At 36.9% G+C, this 26,311-nt stretch overlaps 2 protein-coding genes across 2 annotated transcripts in view; both read right to left on the reverse strand.

Annotated features, from left to right (window-relative positions):
- The window catches only part of LOC116298322 (uncharacterized), a 34,873-nt gene extending 28,705 nt beyond the window's left edge, over positions 1-6,168 (reverse strand). The window contains exons 1-2 of the mRNA XM_031706724.2: positions 6,011-6,168; positions 3,726-3,768 (exon numbers count right to left, since the gene is read on the reverse strand). Coding sequence (XP_031562584.2) covers positions 3,726-3,768; positions 6,011-6,021 — 54 coding nt within the window. The 5' untranslated portion in view covers positions 6,022-6,168. The remainder of the gene's footprint in view (positions 1-3,725; positions 3,769-6,010) is intronic.
- A 10,911-nt stretch (positions 6,169-17,079) lies between these two features.
- LOC116298298 (uncharacterized) lies at positions 17,080-26,127 on the reverse strand. The gene is made up of 4 exons (XM_089036992.1): positions 25,762-26,127; positions 24,082-24,276; positions 23,351-23,504; positions 17,080-18,135 (listed from the first exon to the last, which is right to left on the reverse strand). The coding sequence occupies exons 1-4, from the start codon at positions 26,065-26,067 to the stop codon at positions 17,723-17,725; spliced, it is 1,068 nt and encodes a 355-aa protein (XP_088893118.1). The 5' UTR covers positions 26,068-26,127; the 3' UTR covers positions 17,080-17,722.
- Positions 26,128-26,311: the final 184 nt, after the last annotated feature.

Below are 26,311 nucleotides of genomic sequence, written 5' to 3' on the forward strand. Positions count from 1 at the left end.
TATTACTTTGAAAAACCCGCCAGTAAAAAGCAGTGAAATTCAAAGCTTTTCCCCGAAAAAATTCTCGTTATGACTAGAAATTATAGAAAATATAGAAATGATGTGAATCTAGTGCTGAGCTCAGGAATCGTAGAGAACAGTAAGGCTATAGTAAGGTTGCTATGGCAATGAAACAATATTTTGTTGTTTTGATGTAGGTTATCATAGTTTGTGAACTATCAACGTATCTGACAGCTGCCGGCAACTTCAATGAATACCAATCCCTGTAGGACTCTATTGCACAGCACGACTCAAAATCAGAATAATCATCGATAAAGAATACGATTGGAAAAATAATTGCTAATTGAAAGAGAATCTCACAAGAACCAATCTGTATATTGATATAATATCAGCTTTCAAAAAACTAAACTAAATGAACTCAAGTTTTCTACAATGTTTTAGTCTTTTTAAACCTGGTGAAACGGGCAATAGAGATTTGATAATGGCCGGCTGTCGGCTGAAGAAAGAAGTAAATTGAATCTCTAAAAGGAAGGATCTAGAATCTTGGTTACAATACTAGATAAGTTATTAGCAAGTTGTTAATTAAACCAGCTGAAAGGTATGAATGAAGAGGATGAACGACATACAGAGTAAGATAAGAATGAATGGCTTACAAAAAGGACGGAGAAAAATAATTGATATACTGAATAAATGATATGATTGGATATACGTTGATGAAAAAACGATTACTTTTTTTGAGTGTGTTTGTGTGTGGCTGCTTCGCATGACTGTAGTTTTCATCATCTGGATTGTCCGAAAGTTCCTAACAATGAATACTTTAGAAGCCAATCAGCTCTTAGGAATACAAGTAACGCTACTACGCATTACTGTATTACTGTAGTTCTGCGCCACTTAGAACCTAAAACAAAAACTAAAACAAAAACAAAAACAAAAAGAAAAACTGAGTGAGTGAGGTTCCAATGAGGTGCCACTCGGCACCTCACTTCAATGACCGAAAAGTGTAAACTCTCTGACGGGGAGTCGAACCCCGGTCTCCCGCGTGACCACAGGATAAAAAACCGGGACAATTTTTAAAAATCGACATTTTTGACAGTTGACATTTTTGTCGTTGCGGTTATTGCTTTTTCCTCTCTTTCTCCACGAGGTGCTTTTAGTTTATACCTCCATACTGAATTAGAATTAGGAAACGCACAGAGATATATTTTATACTTTATCATATACTTTATATTATATATATTTTATATTTTATATAACAAATTCGTTGATGTTCTTTCAATACAAACACTTGTGACTTTGAACAAAAGAAATGGGTTTTATATAATTAGGAAAACCACTCATCCAAATTATTGAATCATGCTGTTGGTTAACTAAATTTATCAGTATTTATATTTGTCGTTTTTGTTCTAGCATAATTCTGAAGTAAAAAAGATGGACGAAAAATATCTAAAAACATTCTTGTTCTTGAACTTAATAACTATTGAAATATAGAGCTTTTCTTGTATAATCTCTTTGTAAAGATAACTTATATACTAACGAAAGGGAGATTCAAACAAAATGGTATTGCATTAATCAAAAGTTGCGGATCATCCTTGTTCAGATTGTTTTTCAGATCCATCTAAATCTAGGAATGAAACTATTTTTCCAAGCATGAGTTCTCGATCAAAACCAACTATACAGCGTCTTTTCTACACGATCCATCAGTTGATAACAGCATCCACCATTATTTTCATTCTATATTCATTAGGTTGTAAAGCCAGTCTGTATGGTGAATATTATTGTGGCCATCTAAGATTTATCTTGGGCGCCATACATCTTTAGGAGTATCGCGTAGTTATAGAAATTTCTTGTTCATCATACTCTTTGAAAACCTAAAAGTAGCATTAACTAAAGGAGTTTGTTCGGCGTGTTCCTCTCATCACGTAAAAGTAGCATTAACTAAAGTAGTTTGTTCGGTGTGTTCCTCTCATCACGTAAAAGTAGCATTAACTAAAGTAGTTTGTTCGGTGTGTTCCTCTCATCGCGTAAAAGTAGCATTAACTAAAGGAATTTGTTCGGTGTGTTCCTCTCATCACGTAAAAGTAGCATTAACTAAAGTAGTTTGTTCGGTGTGTTCCTCTCATCACGTAAAAGTAGCAATAACTAAAGGAGTTTGTTCGGTGTGTTCCTCTCATCACGTAAAAGTAGCATTAACTAAAGTAGTTTGTTCGGTGTGTTCCTCTCATCACATAAATCTTTCTTTTTCTAATTCTATCTGTTATTGATTTTGTTGGTCTTGTTAACTTTTTTAGTGGTAGTGTTGTTGTCCCCTCTGTTGGTGATGATGCTTCTTAAAAAATGTCTGTTTTTCTGTTAGCGGTGTAACTTCAATGCTTTTCAATGATTTCAATTTTGGTTTGGAAACATCATTTTGATAGGTAATCACTTTAAATTTGGTTTGAAGTTAGTGCTTCTTGTAGATATTGTCTTCTTAGTTTGTGATCCAGTCGGGTGGCACTCATCATGCTGGGTGGGTGCATTAATAGTTGCTCGTTGAATCAAGTCTCTGATATCACCCTTACTGAGAAAGTAAAACTTCCCTGGGACTAACCCGGTATGATTTTTTTAAAAGTGGTTCATACTATATCATGTATGTTACAAAACATTTCGTCGTAGGAGTTAATAAACAAAGAAACAAAAAAAATGTACAATGCAATAATGAATTATGGTTAAGGTATTGAATATCATGCTTGCTATCACTTAAAAATACCAGCGTTGCCTTGATTCGTACCAGGCTAGTAACATATATAAATCATATAAACCCTAGCTAGATAAGACCAAGGAGGACCTTTACTTATGGTGAAAAGGTTATCACAGCTGACTCCAGAAGTCATGGGTTCAATTCCCATTAAGTCATTACATTTTTCTTCCAGAAAAATAAAACCCTTTTAATGGAGGGAATAAGGAAAATATGACGCCATTCCTAATTATGGTCTTATGGTGCAATCTTGCTAAATATAAAACTCTATGAATGTTTTCCAAAGTATTGGATTTATTTAGAAACTGTCATGCTGATACAAAATCAATGGATGCTAAGACGGTTTTGCATTCTTCATTGCGGTCACATTATCAAAGTTGCTTTGATCCGTTATGGAAGAAAGTTCTCTGACTGCTCTCGTACAGTGGACTTACCTCACTACTTTATTATTATGCTGCATAATTTTTGAACTTGCTTATGTACATGGCCTAATAGTCTATACCTGGTTGAGCTTAGCGGAAAAGAAATGAACTTAAGATAAACAATAAAACAACTTGTCAACTCTGATAGTATAGTGGTCAGTATCCCCGCCTGACGCAAGCTTAGGAAACAGCGCTGAGGAATACAAATAACGCAATTGCACATGACTGTAGTTTTCATCATCTTGATTCCCGAAAGTACGTAACAATAACAATAGGATATCTTAGAAGCCAGGCTACTGCGCAAGACTGTAATTCGGTCCTGAAGCCCAATCTGCTCTTAATGTAAGGATTATACAAGATAATGTTCTAGCTTAAAGGCATCATCATAAATAGCCAGGATGTTGTTCCTTTTTCTCGTTATTTTCTGTTTTGCAGTTTGTGCTTCGAATAGTTATAGCATTTGTTGGGGTGGGAAATATCGAGCATAAAACACAAAACGATATCTAGAAAATACCAATTAATTTTATGTTTGCCTATAACCTTATCAAAGATATACCAGTGATACTTACCCGAAACGATCTTTTCTTTTGTTTTATTTCGCCCACAAATATCCTGAAAAAGTACACATTTGAGTGAACTATTAGTACACGATTTTGTACATATGAATGATGATAAATATAAAGCAAATAAAACAAACAAAAACAATTACAAAACAAAGCAAAAACTAATGATAACTAAACAAAACATAAACCAACCTACCAAACAAATATATAAACGAAAAGCAATTTTTTTTAAATTTGACATTCAAATTAGAATGATGCATATCTATGTTAAACTAATAGTCAAAATAACAATAAGCATAAAAATAACGATAAATATCATAGCTTATTTGGTATTCTTGCGTTTCGTTCAAGCTTCGAGCAAATATAATGGTTTTGGATCCATCATCAGTGATTACCAATTCTGAAGTCGAAAAAAAAACTGTGTCGAATTCGCTTTGCAACTATAGTCCGCCCCTTGCACTGATTTCCTAGAGGGATTGTTCTGGGGGACAAAACAATAGACCGCCTTTTCTTATGCAAAAAAAAAAAAAAAAAAAAAAAAAACATCCACTGTTTTGTCCCCCAGAACAAATCCAATTGGGACTTGCAAGGAGTCTTTTGTCGGACTGATTTGGGGAACCAAATACACGCCATATTGGGAATATGTCCCCTAAAACACCCCCAAAATTCACTGCAATGCCAACACGACCCAGGGTTTTTCTTACCATAATCGACTGCATTCAACATTTTTTTCTTCATTTGTTCGAAAGAGCAAAAATCAACCTCAATTATTATATATATTTTTTTGACAGAAAAATGAAATAAGTAAAGCCAAAGCGTATTTATCGGTAGCCCACGTACTTCGTTAAAGTGGTTTGAAATTTGTAGATATTTTTACTTTCACATCTGCACGCATGTACATGGCTATCGTTGACAATCTAAACTTATATTATTTTGAACTTTATCCGGTATTCTCGTAATGGTTGCTAATGACAAGAGATCCCAATAAAACCAGAAAAGCTATGATAAGCCTATTAGTTCAAACATGATAGTGGATGGATTTACGTTGAGTGTTTTGTGGTTCAAGTACTGTGTTAAAGTATTAAAAAAATTGGCCCTCATTAAGGTATTTAAGGAAGTTTACGTGTAATGTTTTGCCTATCGTCGTTGGAAATTTATTCTTACCAGACCGAATAATAACTGAGAATTTCAAAACTTTTTTGTCGCCCCTTTTTGTCTATATTCGCAAAATATTAAGAGGAAATGTTTTTCAATAATGAGCAATAATGGCAAAAATCGCCAAAACTAGACTTTCGTATGAGTTTTGATCCCAATTTTCGTTTGGGGTTTTTTAAACAGTTAGAAACTGATGTAGTATGATAAAATGCCTGTTTGAAGCGGTATTTTCAATTGTACAAAGATGTTCTGTTGCATTAGCGTTAGAATGTTGCTTTGTCAGGCTTTTTTATAGAAAATATACGGGAAATAAGCAAGTGAAGGTCTAAACCTCATTTTCGAATAAAATCTTTGCTTTGGGTTAACAATTTGATTCCACTTACATCGGTCATCTCCACTTCCAAACAAGCTAAACTTTCTGAATAACAAGATTTTAGCCTTGTACAACAGCCTTTCTTCAAGAAAATAGTTTTTGGCGCTCACTGCTATCTTGAGTACGAAAAGAATTCTTTCTTGATAATATTTTGAGATGGAATGAAATTTGAATTCTAGAATTCAGTCTGTTTTGATTCCAAAATGAAATGTCTGTTTGAACGCGGGAAAGTTTGCGAAGCGATTGGCAACGGAGCCGAATAAAACGAAGTTTATTTTTGCAAGAAAAAAATTCGTCCGACAGTGCATGCTCTTGCTGTTACACGAAGACAATTTGGGAAACCATTACAATGTTGCGTCAGTTTTCAAGTTAGAAAATACTAAAGCATTTTGTAAGCACACTCACAAAATGTTTCAAAGATAAAAACGGTCCATAATTTTTTCGCATGCTTACCGGCTAAATATAAAAAGTCTTTTTATTTTTAAATAGATACTTAACGCTCTCTATTGACATCAAAAGTCTGAAAGTGGCAACATTATTAAAGTGCCATTCACTTGAACATGCTAGAAGAAGGCTTGTCTTCAGTTTTTTAAATCAGTTCTAGTTGTTGGCATATTTTATATTTGTTTTAGCACGCGATACAAAACGTCTTTTGAGCATTGATTCTCTTAGATAAAAATCCAAATACAAGCTGGCACACAAAAGACGGAGCATCAACTATTGCTATTTATTTAAGTGTCTAAGTTAGGTTGGCAGTATTTACCTCCAAGACATGACGAACAACTAAAGACGATGTCCGCAGCATCAATGAAGTCTCCTTGAAGAATGATCCTCTCGTGAGAAATTCTGAGATTACCTTCAATCCGCTCAACGATGATTGCTTCTCCTTTTCAGATGCTTTCAACGATGCTTGCTTCTCAGATTTCTAGATTATTGAAGTAAGAATAAACTATTAATTCAACAAGAAACTAGCGAGATAAGAGTCTGATTCTTTTAGTAATGTAATGCGACGCGTTCCTTCTCTAAAGATGGGATTAACTCACATTCAGTTGAATCATGTTTTACATAACAAAGCGGCCTGACATCAGTGTATTCTGTGTTATCTATAATGGTTCAATCTGGGAGTTTACATTGAAACAAAGAATTCAATTTATTTTTATTCTCGCTAAAAAAGGTCGAGCATTAGTCTATTATATTATTGATGAGAAAACAGAGTTTTTTAAGAGTCGTTGGCGATTTCCAATCCGGCTCAGTTTGACGCTATAACATCAACGAGGAGGGTAAAAAATGATTTTAAATATTAAAGATCATTCGTTTGCTTTATATTGAAATGTAATTTGACGCTTTTTGACCTTCTTTGAGTAACTCTTTTTTTTTTTGTTGTTGAACTTTGCTATAAAAATATAGTAGAGCTTAGTCACTGTATTGTATAATTTTGGTATCGTTTTGATATTGTAAGAATCAGTTATTAAGAACTTCGACTGAAGCGAATGAATGAAAGTGGGAAAAATCAAAATCTATTGATTCATGACCTCCTGTGAAGTACAAATGTAGTTGCTCAAAGTACAATGAATCAAGTTGGATTGTTTAACTTTATCGTGAATCAAAACAATGGAAGTGCATGCATCTTGACAACAGCTAGCTTGCCTCATCTCCATGAATGAGGTTTTCACTTAGAGGGTTTTATATTTTTTTTATAGGCCATTGTTTGCAAGTTTTGAATTGAATCACGACGATAGCCGTCGACTGAGAAAACCCATTTGAAAAGGCCGAGCAGTAAGATAGAATTTTCTTTGTGATTGTAAGAAGTGGACGATGAAAACTTTCGGTGGCGCTAGAAATAGTTTTTTTTTCTTAGCGTAGGTGTAAGTGTTTCACATTTCAAACCACTTGTCATCCTTTTGAGAATAAACTCTTTACTTAAATCGTATCCATATTCATGTGTCTCCTTATGCGCAACCGTTAAACAAGGAAAAAATATTCTAGGAAACGAAACGGCAATGGGAAAACATTACGAAACATTTTGTACACCTCGTAAGATGACCTTATATTCCTACACTTGATTGCAAGGCAAGGCTTTAATTGCTTACTTTTAACCACGTGACTTTTTTGGAGTTGACTGGGGGGGGGCAATAAGCCTTTTTATAGTTTAAGAATCGATTCCACTGCGCATGCGATTTTATCCCGAATTTCTCACCTTCTTTTGTTTAATTAAGAACAAAAGAAGGTTTAGACAAATGAAGGTGAGAAATTCGGGATAAAATCGCATGCGCAGTGGAATCGATTCTTAAACTATGAAAAGGCTTATTAATATGAAACTATCAACTGTTAACTAAGCCAAAACATGTCAAAATAAGCCCTTAAAGTATCAATCAAACCAGAAATCGCTTTGCTGATTTTACTTCCGCTCACGACCATATTGATCATGTCACTCTCATAGTTATTGGTCACTACGCAGCTAATGAATAGGTATATCAAACGCATCGAGCTCAAAAGGTCTAATGCTAGGTTTCCTTAATTGAAACGATCATCATAAAAGCTACTAGTCTCTCTAGCAGGTGTTTTTGGGAAGCACGGGTGGCGTAGCGGTGAGAGCGCTCACTTCTCACCATTGCGACCCGAGTTTCGAGTCCCGACGAGCTCGGTGCTGTATGTGAGTGGAGTTGTTTGTTGGTTCTCTCCTGTGCTTCGAGGGTTTTCCGGGTTGCCGGCTTTCCTCCCTCCGCAAAAATCAACTCCTAAATTCCAGTTGGAATGAGAGTGAATGAATAGCTACTCTGTAGAAATGCCACTGTTAAATCCCATTTATTTATTATTTATTTAATTTTTTTAGTCTCTGTCCATACCCCTAGGGTAAAAAAAAAAAGAAGAAAGAATTGCAAGTGAATGGAACGAAACTAAAACGGCTGCTAAAGATACTACATAAAAGCACGCACGCAACACTAGGATACATAAGACGGGCTAAGTATTGCGCGCAACGCAAACAAGAAATGGCAGCATGTGTTCAACTCTAGCCTGTAATAGTTGCACTAAACCTTGCGCAACTCGTAGGCAATGGCAATTTTGTTATTCAGCCATTGAAAAGCACTTTTCTGTGTTCCTCTGGCCAGAAGCAAGCCGACGCAGACTGACGCAAGCATAAGCACAAGCGCAAGTCAACGCAAGAAAAATAAAACCTCCGTTCTCTTGCGCTTACGTCGCTTTTCTTTCACCCTCAGGACATGGAGATGCGTCTGCTTGAGTCGCTTGTGAGAACTAGGCTTAACGCATAATTTCATTAATCCTATCACTTAGCATGTGCGGTCGGATTTAACAAAAAATAAGCATAATCTTAACTTTATACCTATCGACCAACAAAGCTAGTACGGTCATTTAAAAAATAATCTGATCGACTATCTCAAAAATGAATTTGTTTGAAAATTTGAACGCTGCATTTACTTTTAAGATATCATAAATGGCCAGGTTTTTTTTACGTTCTCAGAGTAAAAATTGATAAAGTTCAATAATGAGGGTGTCACTCGGCTCCCTTGTTCATGATCCACCACTAAATCTTGGTAAATTATTATAGACTGAGCCGAAGAGTGCAAATTGCTGTAACAAGTAGATAGCCATGTTCACTCATTTAAGTCAATTAGTACTACTGTTTTTTACAGTTTTCACTAGCTCGTTCATTAACGATGTATAATTTAGCGTATACACGTGATGATCCGGTAATAAATGGCCATTGAAATTGCTGTTTTTAACAGTTTCTAAGTTTCTATAGTATTCATCAGTATGTTAATCTTTTAGCTATTGATTAATTAGTTTGTAGAGGAACAGTCAGCACCTGCTGGCTGTAAGAAACACAAGGCGGAATTAAAAGAAACTGGTAAAAAGAGAAAGGAAGGAAGGAAGGAAGGAAGAAAGAATGAAAGAAAGAATGAATGAATGAAAGAAAGAAAACGAAGAAAGAAAGACAAGAAAGACGAAAGAAAGAACAAGCAAGAAGACAGTAGCCCACAAAACCCCGACCTCACCCCGCACACCGCCTCCCCCCTCCCCCGCCAGGCCTTCCCTACATGCCCCTCCCCTCCCCCTAAGCCCCCCCCCCCTCTGTCACATGAAATGAAAGACAAAGTGAAATGAAAGAGATAAACAATAGGACAAGACTGAAAGCACAAGGTTATAAATAAGAAAAGAAAAATTAGGAAAAGAAAAATAATGTGCAATGGATTTTGTATGGGAAAAATCCTTTTTTTTTCTTCTGATAATAGGAGTTAGATAAAAATAAAACTGTTCATTTTGACATGTTTCGTCTGCTTAGTTGTCGGCTTCTCAGAAGGAAAAAAATTTATAAAAGGATTATCAATATAACGATTAGTAGTTTTTGCCTACTAGTTCTCTATTTATAAAACTCCAGATTGATGATCCGTGAATTATAGTTAAGCTTATTGAACCATGATCTCTTGTACGTTACGGCAATGATTCTTGATCCCAGTCATGGATCGATCCAGAATTCCGTATTTCCACCGTTTTACGAATGACGAACAGATTTCCCTAATTTAATATCGATACTCTTCTTCCAAAGCCATTTCTTTCGTACTTTAATAATCGAAGGAAGCATTTAACTTATTTTCTGGATCCATGCTGAGATTTCATATTCTCAGTTTTTCTCACGGTCTTTTCCACCCGAAAAATTTGATTACCCATCTCTAGATTTTTCACTTGTTTTGATCCCTGATCCAACAAGCTATGCTGTGTCAGCTCACGTCACAAGCTACATCAGTTATACACTAAGGAATACAAATCAAGCTGGGGTCTGACATGTTTATACGACTACATGGTTGCTTGGTGAATAGAACGTAAATATTGTTTTCTCATATTTTCATACTGAAGTTAAACGTTGAAGTATGGAGGTATGTAGATTATTTTTTGAATTTGAACGAGTGTGACTCCAAACGAACTGATTTCCGAAAGCACATGATTCAGTTATATAAATTATTCCACAACTTGAACCAATACTCATTTTGTTTTGAGAAAGAAATGTATGTTGTTGCTCTCATCTGCATAAACTGATAATAAAATTCCTGCTTCCAACACAGTGTTTTTTTGTCAGTATAGATACTATTCTATAACTGAAGCAATTGCAAAGTAAATACTTCATTTAACTTACATATAAATAAACTACTAAAGAAAGAAGATATTTCATTCTTACCCCGTTGCAAGTTTTTCAAATGAATCCTACTTTGCTGCACAGGACGTCGGCCATCTTAACTAACTAACGTTAACACAACAAAGTTCTCTTATCTCCTGTTGGTCTATTTTAACAACATTCGTTGCCATGGCATAGACTGTACCAAAAGTCAAGAGAGCTTGGCATCTCATTGGCTATAATTCTACTGCACCTGTTCATTAACGTTAACTATTCATTAAGGTTATGCTTTCCCCCAAAGAAGACGATAGTATTGTCAAACGTATACAACCTTTTGACGGCGTTCTCGAAAAAACCCGATAGCAAATCAAAAATGATGAACAAGGAAATGATGAACTTTTAAAAGACTTGTCAATAAGGCAAGAACTAAATACCAATAGCGAATTTGAAATCGATCTTCAGGAAAAATAATTTCTTGGATAAAAACGTTATTTCTTTGAACGGGTAGAAGATTTAAAGTGGAATGAGTTAGTGGAGAGCTATTTTTAGTCGTTCTAGAATGCCTTCTGAATGCCTTTAGGTATAAGCGATGAAGTCATGCATGCAGGAAGTTGGTCTTGAGTGGTCTCGAAGTAGGTAGAGCTGAAATACAGTGCTTGGAGGCGGTTAAAACAATTATATCAAATCCGATAGAAATAAGGGGAGAAAAGAAGAAAGAACAGAAGAAAGACAATTAAATGCAACAATAATTCAAATAATAGTAGACAACCTTCTTGCTCCAACGATGTTTTTGGAGCGGAGATTTCACTTTACCTTGCGTGATAATGGCTTGTTTTCGACGTTATCACATCAGTAGACTAGCAGCAAGCGTTCAAAATGTCTCGTCTGATATTCAAGTGAATACAGATATCGTTAGTCAATTGGTAACTCATTTTATTCATTATTTCACCTATCACGAAAACAATAACTACTTTTTTTCCCGCGACATGATAATCTGATGACAGCGAATGATTAGAATAAAATACACCAATGATAAAGAACCTTACTATAGAAAGTAATTAAAGTAAGATATTTGACTTGATTAAGATTAGTGTAAGGGACAATCTAGAGACATTATTGAATGATCAAAACAAATGATAAATAATAGCTAATCCCTTGTCTAGTCTTTGTTGACGGATACTGTACAGTCCAAATGGCAAGTCAAGAAATCAATATTAATCTAAGTTAATTAATATTTATGAATATTGTTTTATAAATCTCACGACAATATTTTCATATAACATAGTCAGATTTCAATGAGATTTAAGTGTTTTTTTCGTAAACTGAAGGCCCCGGCGTTGTTTCATGAAGGACATTATTCTTTCGAACTACATTACTTAGGCCTAGGGCAAACGTTGAACTTTCCATGCACCGAACTCATTAAAAGCAATGGATATCAGGTGATAATGAGGCGGCATTCTTTGATGTAATTAAGTTCGGTGCATGGAAAGTTCGACGTTTGCCCTAGGCCTTAGGCTATTTTTCCGATGTACTGATTGTAGTTGTGTAGTGTTTTCCTAAGCTCGATGTTTACGGATGACTATAGTTATAAAACTATAATCACTAGGACGCCATATTTGATTCGGAAGAGAGGCTACCACAGGAATCCCATTACATCACACTGATGAAGTAACAGATAGGAAAGCAACAGAGAGAAGGCTTCGAAGCACAGGAGAGGAACTTTCAAGGAACTCAGTACTCGCATCATCAGTGTTTTGAGCCAATGACAACAACGGTGAGGATGACGCGGACAAGACTACTGTACTTTACTGTGCAGCGCCACACCATCCATCTCTGTATTTTCTAAATCGTAACTGCATAACGTGATTTTATTGAAGTCGGACATACAGGGAGTGATGGGTCAATCGCAAGCCTGAAGCACCAGACCGAATTAAAATTTAGAAATTGATATAATTTTTGCTGAGGGAGGAAAACCGCAGAACCCAAAAAAACACCCTCGTAGCACAGGAAAGAACCAAAAAGCAACTATACTCACATACGACAACAAATCGAACCCGGGTCGCATAGGTGAAATTAAGGCGGTGCACACCACACGCGCATTCTAGACCTGTAGCTATACGAGCTGCACTACTGCTGCAATCTCCTCTAAAATAAGATGTACCACATAGTATTCTGCAATGTCGCCTCGCATGCATTTTTTTCAGCCACTCGCTTCATATCATTAGCGACTTTGAAAGGCATAAGCAAGTAAAAACAAGCGAAAGAAACCGATTCACTCCATTATTCACTTCAATAGGCTAGAAAACTTCATAGATCAACATTGCCAGCCAGGGGGAAAGTGGCGCATTATTTACGCAGAAGACTGTAGACTTTCACTTATTTATTGCTTACTCAACAAAAGGTTTCCTGTTATTTCTCACGATTGCCTCGTAAAAATGCCAACTGCCACGTAAAAATTCTAACATTCAAATCTCTTCTTTCTTTTAAGAATACTAAAATAGTTTATTTTTGGAAGTACATTTTAGTTATTACTAGCTGCAGGATTCTATAGAAAAATTAAATCACGAAACGAGCTACATAATAGAGAACGCATTGTCAAAAAAGATAGATAGACAAAATAGATAGAAATACTGGTTAACACATTTACCGACAGAAACTCATAGAAAACTCACTTTGTCCAAATTATTGCGCTATGCAAACAAATGGCTCCGTCATCTAAAACACCTTTTGACTGTTCGAAAACAAATTACCTAATCGACAATGATTATGGCAACTGGAATCAAATCAGGCTTACGAAACCGGACATTTCTTGGTAAATAGGAAATGAATTTGTTTGATAAAATGATGTGACTGTGGAGAGGATAAATAGAGTATTCAGAGGGTCTTCATTTAATATCCTGTAAGGAAGAATCTGATCAAACAATGAAGAACAGGTGTACTGAAATAAGAAAAACACTTCGAAGAGTAGTGGGTTGTACTTTTCAGGAAAACAGTAAGGTACTTTAGAATTGACTACAAGATGGTCGCTGAAAATCTTCCAAATTTAAAAACATAGATTCATCAGGTATTAAAAACCCGACTACACTATGTTTGACACAGGTATTCAGACTCAAGCAAAGGGGGAGGGGGTACGTACGTGAAAAATGATTTTTAAAAAATGATGAAAAAGAAAAGAAAAATAAATAGCATAAAATAAATAAATAAATATTAAGGCAGTGGGTGATTGGAACAGTTGAGCGTACGAGAGGCATATGAGAGTATTATGGATATGTATCGTAGATAGGTAGCAATGGTACAGTAAACGATAAAGTACATCGTACAATGTATTGTTTGTTGGTTCTCTCCTGTGCTTCGAGGGTTTTTCCGGATTCTCCGGTTTTCCTCCCTCCGCAAAAATAACCTTCTAAATTCTAATTGGAATTTCAGTGGATGAAGAGCCACTATGTGGAATGCCACTGCTAAATCTTATATGTATTTTATTTTATAATCACGGCGACTATAAGCCTTTTCATAGTTTAAGAATCGATTCCACTGCGCATGCAATTTTATCCCGAATTTCTCACCTTCTTTTGTTCTTAATTAAACAAAAGAAGGTGAGAAATTCGGGATAAAATCGCATGCGCAGTGGAATCGATTCTTAAACTATGAAAAGGCTTATTACAGGATGGTAAAAAATTTCGGACGACTTCCTTTATTTAAATAACGTTTACTGGATTACTAATGTCATATCCAAAACCTTTATCAAAATACTTTTCCCTTATGAGATATTTTCGATTTCAAGATCAATACGAAAACATTTAAAGTTCGTTTGCCATCCAGCAGAGCTTTCTTTAAGGGACCTTCGAAGAGTATGATCGATAATAGAGATCGTGAACTTCAGAAATGTTAGCGAAAAACGAATAACCATTTAAACGCATTTCTAAACGAATTTAGAGTACCTGAAACAAGACGCCCTAGACGTTCACTGGGTTGCCTGTATCATGCACAGAGGCCTCGTTGCAATGTTAGTCAAAAGATAATGGGATGGTTTACAGAATGATTTCGTTTAACTTGTCTAAGACGATCTTCCCTCTTAAGTGTTCTCTACATTTAAAATATTTGCAGGTTCTGCCTTTTCTTAGGCCAAGAAATAAACAGTTTTGCGTTATGCATGTCACACTACTTGTGAGTTTGATCGTTGGCCATGACGCAACACGATCAAATATCCCAATGTTCTCTGTCAGAATCACCAAAATAGTGCAATAGCACCCAGGAGTCTCCACGGCATCACCCAATAATCGTTTGCGGGCGCCATAGGATGATCCAAGTGCAGGAAATGTTCTTGTCCGTAAACTTTGCCAGTAAAGATAGGAAAGCATAGGTCTACTTTTCGCGGATCGATATTGCTTATATGATCATAACGTCTGATCCAACTTATACAGGCTTATAAGCAACCGAATAGGAATAAATATTTTTCACTTAAAAGATTGCGCGTTTTTTTGTTGAAGATTTGAATCTAATAAAAAAATGGATTTAAAAAAAGATTTTTTTAATGTAGATCGGACGGGATTCGAACCCACCAAAAGAAAAAAGGAAAGAAAAGAAAAAAAAAAGAAAAAAAAAGGAAAAAAAAAAAAAAAAGAAAAAAAAAAGATTCCACTGCTGAGGCGGCGTATGGACTTCGGACCTGACGGCGATTAAATCCTTCTGCCCTTGGGTGTACGAATTACGCAAGAAAATGTTCTAGCCAAAGCATAAGGGGAGAGACCAGCCGGCCCCCAGACCATATCGGCTGACCCCTTGCATCTCTGCCACGCACGGAATCGGTTGAAAAAATACTGTTAAAAAGTCTAGTCTATTCGGGGCATTGTTTTCACGGCTATTGTTATGCTGATTCACCTGTAACCGTGGTCCAGTGGGTAAATCGTTGTCGTTCGAGTCAAGCTCGCCCGAGGAGGATTAACTTTAGATGGGTGACCTAAACATTATACCTACTCACGCTTTTGCTACTTTTGTCCGTTTTTCTTTTTTGATTTTTAAAAATCGAAGATATACTAACAGTGAAAATTTGTAATTTTGAGTAACCTACTCCTGTCTACCCGAATCCGTCAAATCCGGTCAAGAATTTCGACACACTAAAGGCCCGGCAGTTCCATTTATTTCTAAAAATCCAGCTCAATCCATACGATAACACAAACCAAACTTAAAAGCCGGACAAATCTTTCTATGCTTTCTATAATCGTTTATAGCGCTACCATCTTTAAATTAATTTTTTTTTAAAGTTAAAAAATCTTAAGTAAAAATCTGACAAGTAAAAATGACTTAAAACGAGGTGAATGCGATCTACCACGGAGAATTGAATTTTAGAAGTTACATCGACAGAAGGCGTCGCTCTGAAGCGTGTGAAGGAGTGCGGAGTAGCGTGTTTTACAAAGATCACAACACTCAAAAGTACACCAAATAAAAGTAAGCTTATTTAAAAATTAAAAAACAAAATATTTTTTAAATCCATTTTTTATTAGATTTAAATCTTCAACAATAAGGCGCGCAATCTTTTAAGAGAAAAATATCTATTCCTATTCGGTTGCTTATGAGCCTGTACTAGTTCGATCAGACGTTATCAGTCATATAAGCAATATCGATGCGTGAAAAGTAGATATATGCTTTCCTATCTTTACTGGCAAAGTTTACTGACAAGAACATTTACTGCTCTTGGATCATCGTATGCCCGCGCAAACGACTAGTGGGTGGTGCCGTGAAGACCTCTGGGTACTATTGACTATTTTGGTGATTCTGACAGACACATTGGGATATTTGATCTTGTTGCGTCACGGCGCAAGATCAAACTCACAAGTAGTGTGACATGCATAACGCAAAACTGTTTCTTTTGTGGCCTAAAAAAGGGCAGGTGAAATTTAGGGGGATCGGAAAAATTTTTACCAGTAAAATGGGGGGGGGGGGGGGGGGGGGTTTGAAATTTTTTTCAGAGAATTGACAGGCAACCCAGTAATAAAATAACTGTGTATGCTGGCACTTGTAATCCAAGTAAATATATAATTTGTCAGACGCGACATCAAGGTCAAGATATGATCTACATTTAATAGCATAACGCTCTTGTAGCGGGAGGAACACAGGGAACCCACCAGTTTACCATGCGGCAGTTTGATTATACTAGCTGTATCAGATAATTATTTATAATGTCCGTGAGGTCCAAAATTTCTTAGTGTATTTGCCAAGTATGTGTATAATTGAACTAGTACTAGCTTGCCATTCAGTTGTGGTGAGTTCAAGGAAGAAAGTAATAAGGATCTCGTGTTGTGGATTGGCATTATTGATTCATTTAACCTACAGTTTAGTTTATCAGGGAGGAGGAGAAGGTAGGTGGGAGGGGGTTGGAAATTAAGGAACCATGACTGCCGTTATTAAAAGACGGGCAAAAAAATCACGGGGACTTCAGGAAGTAAGTAGTTCCGCTCGTCGAGATTTTCAGTTACTGATAAGCAATTCACAGGAAACATAGAATGCGTTTTGCCTCACTTTTCATTGATGCTATGCCCAAACTAACGCCGAATGGGCTATGAGTCATTAGCCAGTGAGGGCGGGTTTTGAAGTAAAGTTAAATTTCAAAGCCGACACTTTTCACTACTAGAAGGCTATAAGTTATAGCCTACTAGTAGCTCATCCAATCAGAACGCAGCATTGATTATAGACCATTAGTTGGATTTGACTAAAACGATTTAATTGATTGAAAGTAGTCTACTGCCGATTAATCTGTATCGACTTATGTCTCCACCAGCACGTAGTACTGAAGTGGAAGACGCTAGAAAGCAGACGAAGGATAGCACGACTATCTATGATTTACAAGATACGAAATAAACTGGTTTGTCAAGATGATGTTAGAATTAAGCCACTTGGTCATTCCTATTCTACCCGTTTCAACAAGGAGTACGTGTATACTCAGCCTATGGCCACAAAGGATTATTACAAGTACTCATTCTACCCAAGAACACTTTCAGAATGGAACCAACTCCCAAAGAAAGCAACACTAGCAACCTCACTTTGCATCATTTAAGAATGCAGTTGCAGATATTTATTAACTTGTTGGACAATTACTATTTATTATTATTTATTCTATTTATTAATATGTTAATTATTTAATCATTTTAATAATTATTTAGCGTGGTCTAAAATGCTCAGTATTGAGCGAATGACCTAACTGGTAAATGTAAATGTAAATGTAAATGTAAATGTAAATGTAAATGTAAATGTAAATGTAAATGTAAATGTAAATGTAAATGTAAATGTAAATGTAAATGTAAATGTAAATGTAGTAATAAAAGTGGTGGCAAAAAATACCTTGCATTTTTATGTTTTATTGAATTTATAAGAAGGATGTTTTCCTTTGAGAGTTTTTTTCACCAGGCCATCAAGAGCGTAGCTCCCAAACCTATACATCCCTCTCTCCAATGGTTGAAAATAATATTGAATGAATGCCAAGCTCTTGTTCAACCAACAAAGCAGTCTTATACCAATACTTCCTAGAACAGTCATTTTCTGTAGACGTAGTTCATCTGCTAATTTATTTCCTATCATATATCGCGATAGGTCACTACTGAAGGAGTAGCTGAAGTGAAATGGCATTTTGTTAGCAAATTCTTGTAGTAATGACTCTGTCAGTGTCTTGGAATCTTCATCTGGATAGAAATGCCTGTCTTTGATTAACAATGCTAGTTGCCATTCATCTTGGTAGGTATCACATAATAAGGTATTACATATCCCTGGAAACGAATTCCATTTCTAATAAGTAAATTTCCTTTTATATCAATCAGGGGGGATACAGGGGGGGAAGGGGTGTCCCTAGGTGCACTGGACACCTCCCTTGCCACCTATTATTTGTTCTTTTTTGTTACATGTTTTCTGTTTCACGAATCTTTAGTCTGACTCGACGTTAAATTGCATTCCAAGATTAAATCTAAAAATAAATCTAAGAACAAATTAAATAAGTCAGTTCACGTCACTTTTTTATTTCACCGGACAACATCATGATGACAGTAGATATGAAATGACAGTTCTGCATCAGGTGCCACCGGTGCGAACCGGTGCTCTCCCCCAGACCCTACTCCGGGCCCGTAACAACGGTGACGTATTCTATAGTGAGGTTCCAATCCTGCACCCGGTGCCACCGGTGCGAACCGGTGCTCTCCCCCATACCCTACTCCGGACCCGTAATAACGGTGACGTCATGGCTATTCTTACTACCCCGTGTTTCTAGCCATGTCTATTCTTAGTTTGCTGGATTGCACCACATCCTATATTTTACGTCAAAGTTTGATCCTAATAAAATGTTCTGATCTAATTATTCATAAAATATAGTTTTTCTGTCACAAAGCCTATTGTTAAAGGATTAGACTCTTTTTACTTTATGCTTTTGTTTCACCCTAATTGAGTTCTACGAAGTTGACTCATCGAAAAACAAACAATTAAATGACTTGCCCAAGGAAAAAGAGCAAACACGTTTTTCAAAAATCTTTTTTTTTTTTTTTAATTTATTCATAAAACGCTCAATGCATGTGAATACAAAAAAAAAAGTTTAGTTACAGCTCTTTTCATTTTTTAACTAAGTATTATGTTTTGATTGTCAGTATATATTTGTTCAATAGAAACACCCGTCACTTGAAACAATAGAGGACTGTGTTCTGCAAAATTTGCGAGTCAAAAAAACCTACTAGATATCAAGACCACGTTTGTAAACAATAGAAGACTCAACAAACACAGTGTTTTGATTGATTTTCATAGTTCAGTCACTACAGCTAAACTCCGAACTACACATTTTGCCAGTCGGGTATCGACTTGGCTATCGCTCTCAATCGTTCTGATCGTCGCGGTGGTTTTAAGATTTTACCAAGATATTTATCTGAATCTTGATAGCTAATCCACTTCACAGAGTTTTCTTTGCTTGACGGAGGAGTTGGTAGGAAATCAGGTGGAGGTGGCAGGGATTGTGTTTTGGGGGTGCTGAATAAGGAGGCAATTGAAGAGGGTTGATCAAGACTAGTCGTGGTTCTTAATGGAGTGGAAGGAACCTCCGGTGAAGCTGAAGCTCTCGCTCGATTGAGTTCCAGAGCAGGAGTTCTAATTTTTGAGGTTAGCCGCTCTAGGAATGAAGGCGTTTTAGTTTTGGGTGTGGTGTAGCCGCTATCAGTGAGACTTGTTGAAGTAACATTTTCTGGGGATGTTAGACTAGTGGGGAGAGTGGGACTTGTCAATGGTGGTACCTGTGGTGATTGCACCATTTCCAGCATTGAGCTGTGGGGCGAACCACTTCGAATTTGCTGTTGTAGATTAAGATATCGATCGTATAGCTGCGAATATTTTTTGATTTTTAGTTCCGCAGGGGTATTGGAATCCCTGAGAATGCTAGTCATTTGCTCCTCTAAGTTCTGCATTGTTTTTAATATAGGCAATTGTAAATAGCTTTGACGTTCGAAATAGTTAGCAATAGATTGCGTGACACCTGACTGTCCACCACCAAGTTGCGATATTGCTGTTTTTGACAGCTTCGTCTGCAAAGCAGGCAGATCATTGGGAAGAACATTCGTCCGAAGCCTGCATTCTTCTGGTGTGTTTGGTTTGAGATCCACGAAAAGATACCCATAAGGTCTTTGAACAGCGGCTTCGTACTTTTGCACAAACTGTTCTGTTTTCCCCGGGTACATTTGTTTTCCCAATGTCATCATTTGTAGTTTGTCTCTTGGGTTTTTAAAAAGAACAAGGTAAGCCGCATTCAAACTCAGGGTGCGCATGATTTTTCCTTGAAAGTAGAGATTCTGCATCAGGAAAATAACACTGAGGTTGCGATGATGAGATCCTTTGGTAAATAGGTTCATGATTCTCTTGTCGTTGGATGTCTCTGTCATTTGATCGTCAATTACAATCACATTATTGATTTTGGGGTCGAAATAACCATCCTCGTCAATATCGTGGGGTATGCCTTTCACGAACTCGATCCCGGGAATGGTTGCTAACATGTGTTCGTAAGCAGGTTGCCATTGTGCGTAACTCCATACAATACGCTGTGGTGATGGATTTATGACTTTTGTTGCATGTTCAAGCAAATTCTGAACCCAGACCGTTTTTCCAGATCCAGTCATTCCAGCTACGAGAGCAGTGAACGGATGGAGTAACTGAAACCTGTCACATTTCGTGTGATCTTCAACATTTTGAGGCAATGGGTACGGAGTGAATCGATGACTGCTTTTTCGCATTTGTTCTTGACCGATCCAATACTTTCGTTGCGAATTGTCCAACTTATGAGTTCGACTTAAATGAGTGTATAAATTCTTTTGCTGCTTTTCGCAAATAGGACAGAACCGTGTCATCGTGCGTCTTTCGAAGAATGAGGCCAATTCCTATAGGGAGCGCTATTTATACGAATTCAGGGATTCTAGTCTACATAAGATTCTAGCGTAGATATAAGAATCTAGTAGAATCTAGTGTAGAGTCTAGTGTAGAGTCTAGTGTAGAATCTAGTATAGATAGTAAACAACCAGTTGTATAACAAATACGATGGTTCTTTCCGTTGTCATTTCATTTGAACAAACCATCCCGAGAGAAAACATGTCTGTCTTACTTCGTGATAGCTTTGGCTATTTACATCTTTTGACTAAAATGCCCAGAGCATCAGAGAAAAGTTTTGCTTGCAACAGCCAGTCCCGAACAAGTTCATGTAATGTGTGAGGTCTGTCATAATTTATTACAAGGAACAATTCCCATATCAGAAGGGCAAAAGTAAAGATTGAGACCGCACAAGGATGATATAAGAGAGTTAGCTCATGGATCAATACCATTTAAGGCCAAGAAAAAAATTCTGATTCAAAAAGGCGAGGGCTTGGTGGGGGAGGTCTTACCTCCTCTAATGAGCGCTCTGAGTCTTTTACTGCTATAAAAAACCCAGCCAAATCCCAAGAACTTCATTTTACTAGTAGAGGTCATCATGAAGAGAAGAAGAGTTTCAGAAGAAGAATCTACAGAACCCGAGCTGAGCGAAGATTCCTCTAGCGAGGAGGAGCAATTTTCGAAATCGGATGAGAATGAAATCAATCGAATGGCACGACAGCTCCCTAAAAGCATACCGCGACAAAAGGCACATGATTTACTTCATAGCATGGTAGCATCCAAAGATATTTTGTATTGGAATTCCCATGGAGAAATGACTCATCATCAACGTAGAATTCCACTAGCCAACATGAAAGAATTAATCGAGTATGCTTTGTTACCTTACAACCCAGAAGTTAACGCCCCAAAACGCTCAAGACTTTTACCAGTGGATTGGCAGAGCTTGATTTGGACAAGAATCTTATTCGCAACAAAATACTATTGGCAGATCTGATTGCCAGGCAACCTGAAGATAACTATGACACGGATGTTAGCAATAGTGAAACTGAAAGTGACAATGATGCTGGAGAATCCCAAGAGGAACTTGACAGCGAGGACTCAGAATCGGAGAGTGAGGACGAAGAAGAAGAAGAAAAAGAAGAAGAAGAAGAAAGAGAGTGTCACGCTTGTCAAGAACCCAAATCGTTTTCAAAGATATCAGTGGCACAATGCCCGAATTGCTGTTGGCACGAAGCGTATCACAGTCCTCAAAACGAATTAGTCGTGTGTGACGTTTGCATACCCGACTGGCAAAATGTGTAGTTCGGAGTTTAGCTGTAGTGACTGAACTATGAAAATCAATCAAAACACTGTGTTTGTTGAGTCTTCTATTGTTTACAAACGTGGTCTTGATATCTAGTAGGTTTTTTTGACTCGCAAATTTTGCAGAACACAGTCCTCTATTGTTTCAAGTGACGGGTGTTTCTATTGAACAAATATATACTGACAATCAAAACATAATACTTAGTTAAAAAATGAAAAGAGCTGTAACTAAACTTTTTTTTTTGTATTCACATGCATTGAGCGTTTTATGAATAAATTAAAAAAAAAAAAATTTTTGAAAAACGTGTTTGCTCTTTTTCCTTGGGCAAGTCATTTAATTGTTTGTTTTTCGATGAGTCAACTTCGTAGAACTCAATTAGGGTGAAACAAAAGCATAAAGTAAAAAGAGTCTAATCCTTTAACAATAGGCTTTGTGACAGAAAAACTATATTTTATGAATAATTAGATCAGAACATTTTATTAGGATCAAACTTTGACGTAAAATATAGGATGTGGTGCAATCCAGCAAACTAAGAATAGACATGGCTAGAAACACGGGGTAGTAAGAATAGCCATGACGTCACCGTTATTACGGGTCCGGAGTAGGGTATGGGGGAGAGCACCGGTTCGCACCGGTTCGCACCGGTGGCACCGGGTGCAGGATTGGAACCTCACTGGAACCTCATTCAGGTGGCGTAGAACCGCCTGATCCACGATCTACCTGGCGTAGGATTGGAACCTCACTATAGAATACGTCACCGTTATTACGGGCCCGGAGTGGGGTCTGGGGGAGAGCACCGGTTCGCACCGGTGGCACCGGGTGCAGGATTGGTACTTCATATCTACTGATGACATCTATAGATACAATCTAGTTCATAGTTCCGACTCCCCTTAGTTACTGTTGCTATGTCCCACAAACTCAACAAATTAGCTACGATATCTCAGAATTTGAAACTCTGATTGCGGAAATTAAATCTTAAATGAGCTTTGACCAATTAAATAAAAAAAATAAACAAAGAAATAAATAAATGAATGAATGGATGGATGGATGAATGAATCACAAATTGATTCAAGTAATTCATGTCCTGAGAAAGTAAATGGAAATTGCCTAGTTATCCTTGCAGTACTCTTTAAAACAGATACTGTGTAGTTGTTTGTGGGACAGAAAACTGCTGCGAAAGGTGATTCGTTTCCCTATTGTTTGAGATGGAACTATAAATTCAATCCAATCCAAAGAGATTTAGCATTACACTCTATGCACAAATAATATTTTAAAAATAAATATCTATAACCTACCTAAATGATAACCAACATACTTCCATAAATGTTGGTATCCATCACATTCTTCCTTTGATCCTGTGATACCTAACCAATCTAAACCATGTATGACACTTGACGAGAAGGTTGATAAGGTGCCTGCCATATCTTCTTGGCTAACAGGATGACCACACTATAAATAATAATAAAAAATATTGTTTTGAAGAAAATATAAGTATGGGCACTTTGAGAAGTGAGTTGCTAGAAATAGCTGTTATGAGGGGATAGACTGCGAGTGGTCCTTTTTTTCCATCCAAACTCAGTAAAGGCAAGTGTTTTATTTGGTTGTGGTTGGAAAGTAGGGTCCTTTTCCTTTCCCTTCTCCATGCTTACTTGGCTTCAATCTACATGCGTCCACAGGACTTCCAAAACACTTGCCTTTACTGAGATTGGAGGGAAAAGTGGGACCGCTCGCAGTCTAGGGGGGATTGAACATGATAGATGGATGAATGGATGGATGGATGGATGGGTAGATGGATGGATGGACGGACGGACGGACGGACGGACGGATGGATGGATGGGTAGATGGATGGATAGACGGGTGGATGGATGAGTGGATGGATAGATGGATGGATGGATGCATGAATGGGTGGATGGATATATGGATGAATGGAATGGATGAATGAATGAATGAATGGACGAATGAATGAATGAATGAATGATAAACACAGATAATTATGAGAATAAAATAATAGACAAAGTATAATTACTTCATTGTAGTCCCAGTTGTCCATGGAGTGAGTGATGTAATACCTGACTGCTGCATGGAGAAGTCTAACTCTACAACATACTTTTTTGATTGCTTCCTTGTCTTTCAACATGACAACCTTAACAAATGCTAGAGTCTCAAAAACTCTTTGACGCACATCTCCATATCCTGTTAGCCGACTAGTTGCCATTAACACCTGGGAATATTTTAAAGTAGTACTTTATATCATTATTTATTAGTATAAATGCACAGGTGATTATTGAAAATCTCGCACGCTGATTGGTTGAGAGACTCAGATTATCACAAGATAATCACCTCCAGCGATTATCCAAAATGGTGGCCAGCCGCTTTGTTGCTGTTACCGGGAAAAAATGCGTCTTTTATCTTCTTTTTCCCCTCCTTTTGAAAGAATCACCTGTGTATTTATACTAAAACAATTATTCACCTCAGGCTCAGTGAATATCGGGAATAATGACCTCAACTTTGTTTCGGTTAATATTCCCTGATATTCACTTCGCCTTCGGCAAATAATCATCAATTATTACACTTCCTGTGAGTTTCAGCATCCATAATCAGGGGAGCAGGGTGGTGGTGGTGCTCTTACAAAGGGTGGGGATGTTGACCCTTAAAAAGTACCTGCATCCTGTTTGTACAGGAAGGCATGGCAAATAATGTTTTTTACTCCTAAAAAGAAAAACAATGTGTAAAAACGCTAAAGAAAGTTAGTAACGGTCAATGCAATAGATGAAATTATTTCCTGAAACTGCACATTGTTATTCTTTAAACACAGACACTTACCCTATTGCTATAATCACTGTGGATGTTATGGCTTACCATAAACCACGAAATGAAACGAAACGAAACGACACAATACAATGCGAAACAACAGACTGTAACCTGAGGCTTTGTTACTCACGAAGTTGGATGAAAACTGTGCATTCAAAATGGCGCCACAACAACACAAGTAACGTATTTCAATATAGTTTATAGATTTGTGGCTTTTGGTACATGGAAAGTTTACGCTGTTCTTCCCACTGAGATTCAAAGTAATCTCTAATTTTCTAAGACATGGAGCTACAAAGTTTTCATCTAATTTCGTGAGTAAGCTTACAGTTAAACATGGGATCGCAAAGCCTCGGGTTACAGTCTGTCGTTTCGCATTTTACACATCTGTAAAATGCGAAATGACGGTTTCGCATTTTAAAGATCTGTAAAATGCAAAATCCTCGTTTCGCATTTTGTTGTGTCGTTTCGTTTCGTTTCGTGGTTTATGGTAAGCCGATGTTACTGCATGGGCAAGATGAAGTGAGCAAAACGGAAACAGATTTATTGGTTTTTGATAATTAAGTTGATGCCAAACCATCATTGACCTAGAGTGCAAACAATTAATCCGTGAAACACTAATTACTAAATACTACAAAATAGTGCTAATTAAACAATAGAAAACAATGGAATTCGCATGAAATTGTGCTATTTAGTATTACTAAAGTTACTACTACTTTATCCTAAGCAGTTTCCTTCTTTGAATAAGATATTCCACTGCTTCATAAAAAATTTTCCCATTTAACTGACATGATCAACCCTCTTGAGCAACCTTCCCTTTCCTCTTCTCCTCCCCTGCTAATTTATGATAATTTATGTCCCTTATGCATCGAGTTCTAAAGGGCATAGCCATAATCACCTTGTTTCCTTTAGCTGCAGCAAAAGATGAAACAAGACTCCCATACATCAATACTAGTCCTCCCATTATAGCATTGCGAACGAAGAACCTTCTTCCAGCTTCTATTGCTTCCCAATCAACAGTCCAAGGCGGTTCTTTCTCAAAAACTTCCAAGTAACTCATACATTCCTGGACGCCATCTTTAGACAACTGTTTTATATTTGCAAACAGATTTCTTGAGTTCAATATATCTTTGCCCAGTTTCATAACAGCAACAGTTATAGCCTTGTCTGCTAAAAGATCACATTCTTCTCGATAGCTGTCCATGTTTCTCTGATCTGAAGAAGGAAATTTCAGACTGTCATGGCGGACGTTAGGTATGTAACAATAAACAAATGGTTGGGTTACCTGTGTATTTCAAAGAAAATATAATGGGTTTCCTGTGTATTCTGCTGATTTATAAAGACAGTGAGAGAGGGGAGGTGAGGGACTTCCTAGTTATGGCCAAAGGATTGTTCTGTGCTAAAATATTAAAATATGAAGTACAAAATATTGAATACTAATAACTTCA

The sequence above is a fragment of the Actinia tenebrosa genome, unplaced genomic scaffold, assembly GCF_029948245.1.
Source record: "Actinia tenebrosa isolate PJP-AT-01 unplaced genomic scaffold, QUT_ActTen_1.0 PGA_scaffold4__44_contigs__length_22323623, whole genome shotgun sequence".
Lineage (NCBI taxonomy): Eukaryota > Metazoa > Cnidaria > Anthozoa > Actiniaria > Actiniidae > Actinia > Actinia tenebrosa.

What these genes read in the sequence shown, in the direction of transcription:
- LOC116298298 (XM_089036992.1), bottom strand. Translation starts at nt 26,067, where the DNA reads ATGGACAGCTATCGAGAAGAATGTGATCTTTTAGCAGACAAGGCTATA. An exon ending in ACAACTGGGACTACAATGAA is followed by an intron (nt 23,505 to 24,081) that starts GTAATTATACTT and finishes TATTATTTATAG; the next exon opens with TGTGGTCATCCTGTTAGCCA. An exon ending in GTATGTTGGTTATCATTTAG is followed by an intron (nt 18,136 to 23,350) that starts GTAGGTTATAGA and finishes ATTCGTTTCCAG; the next exon opens with GGATATGTAATACCTTATTA.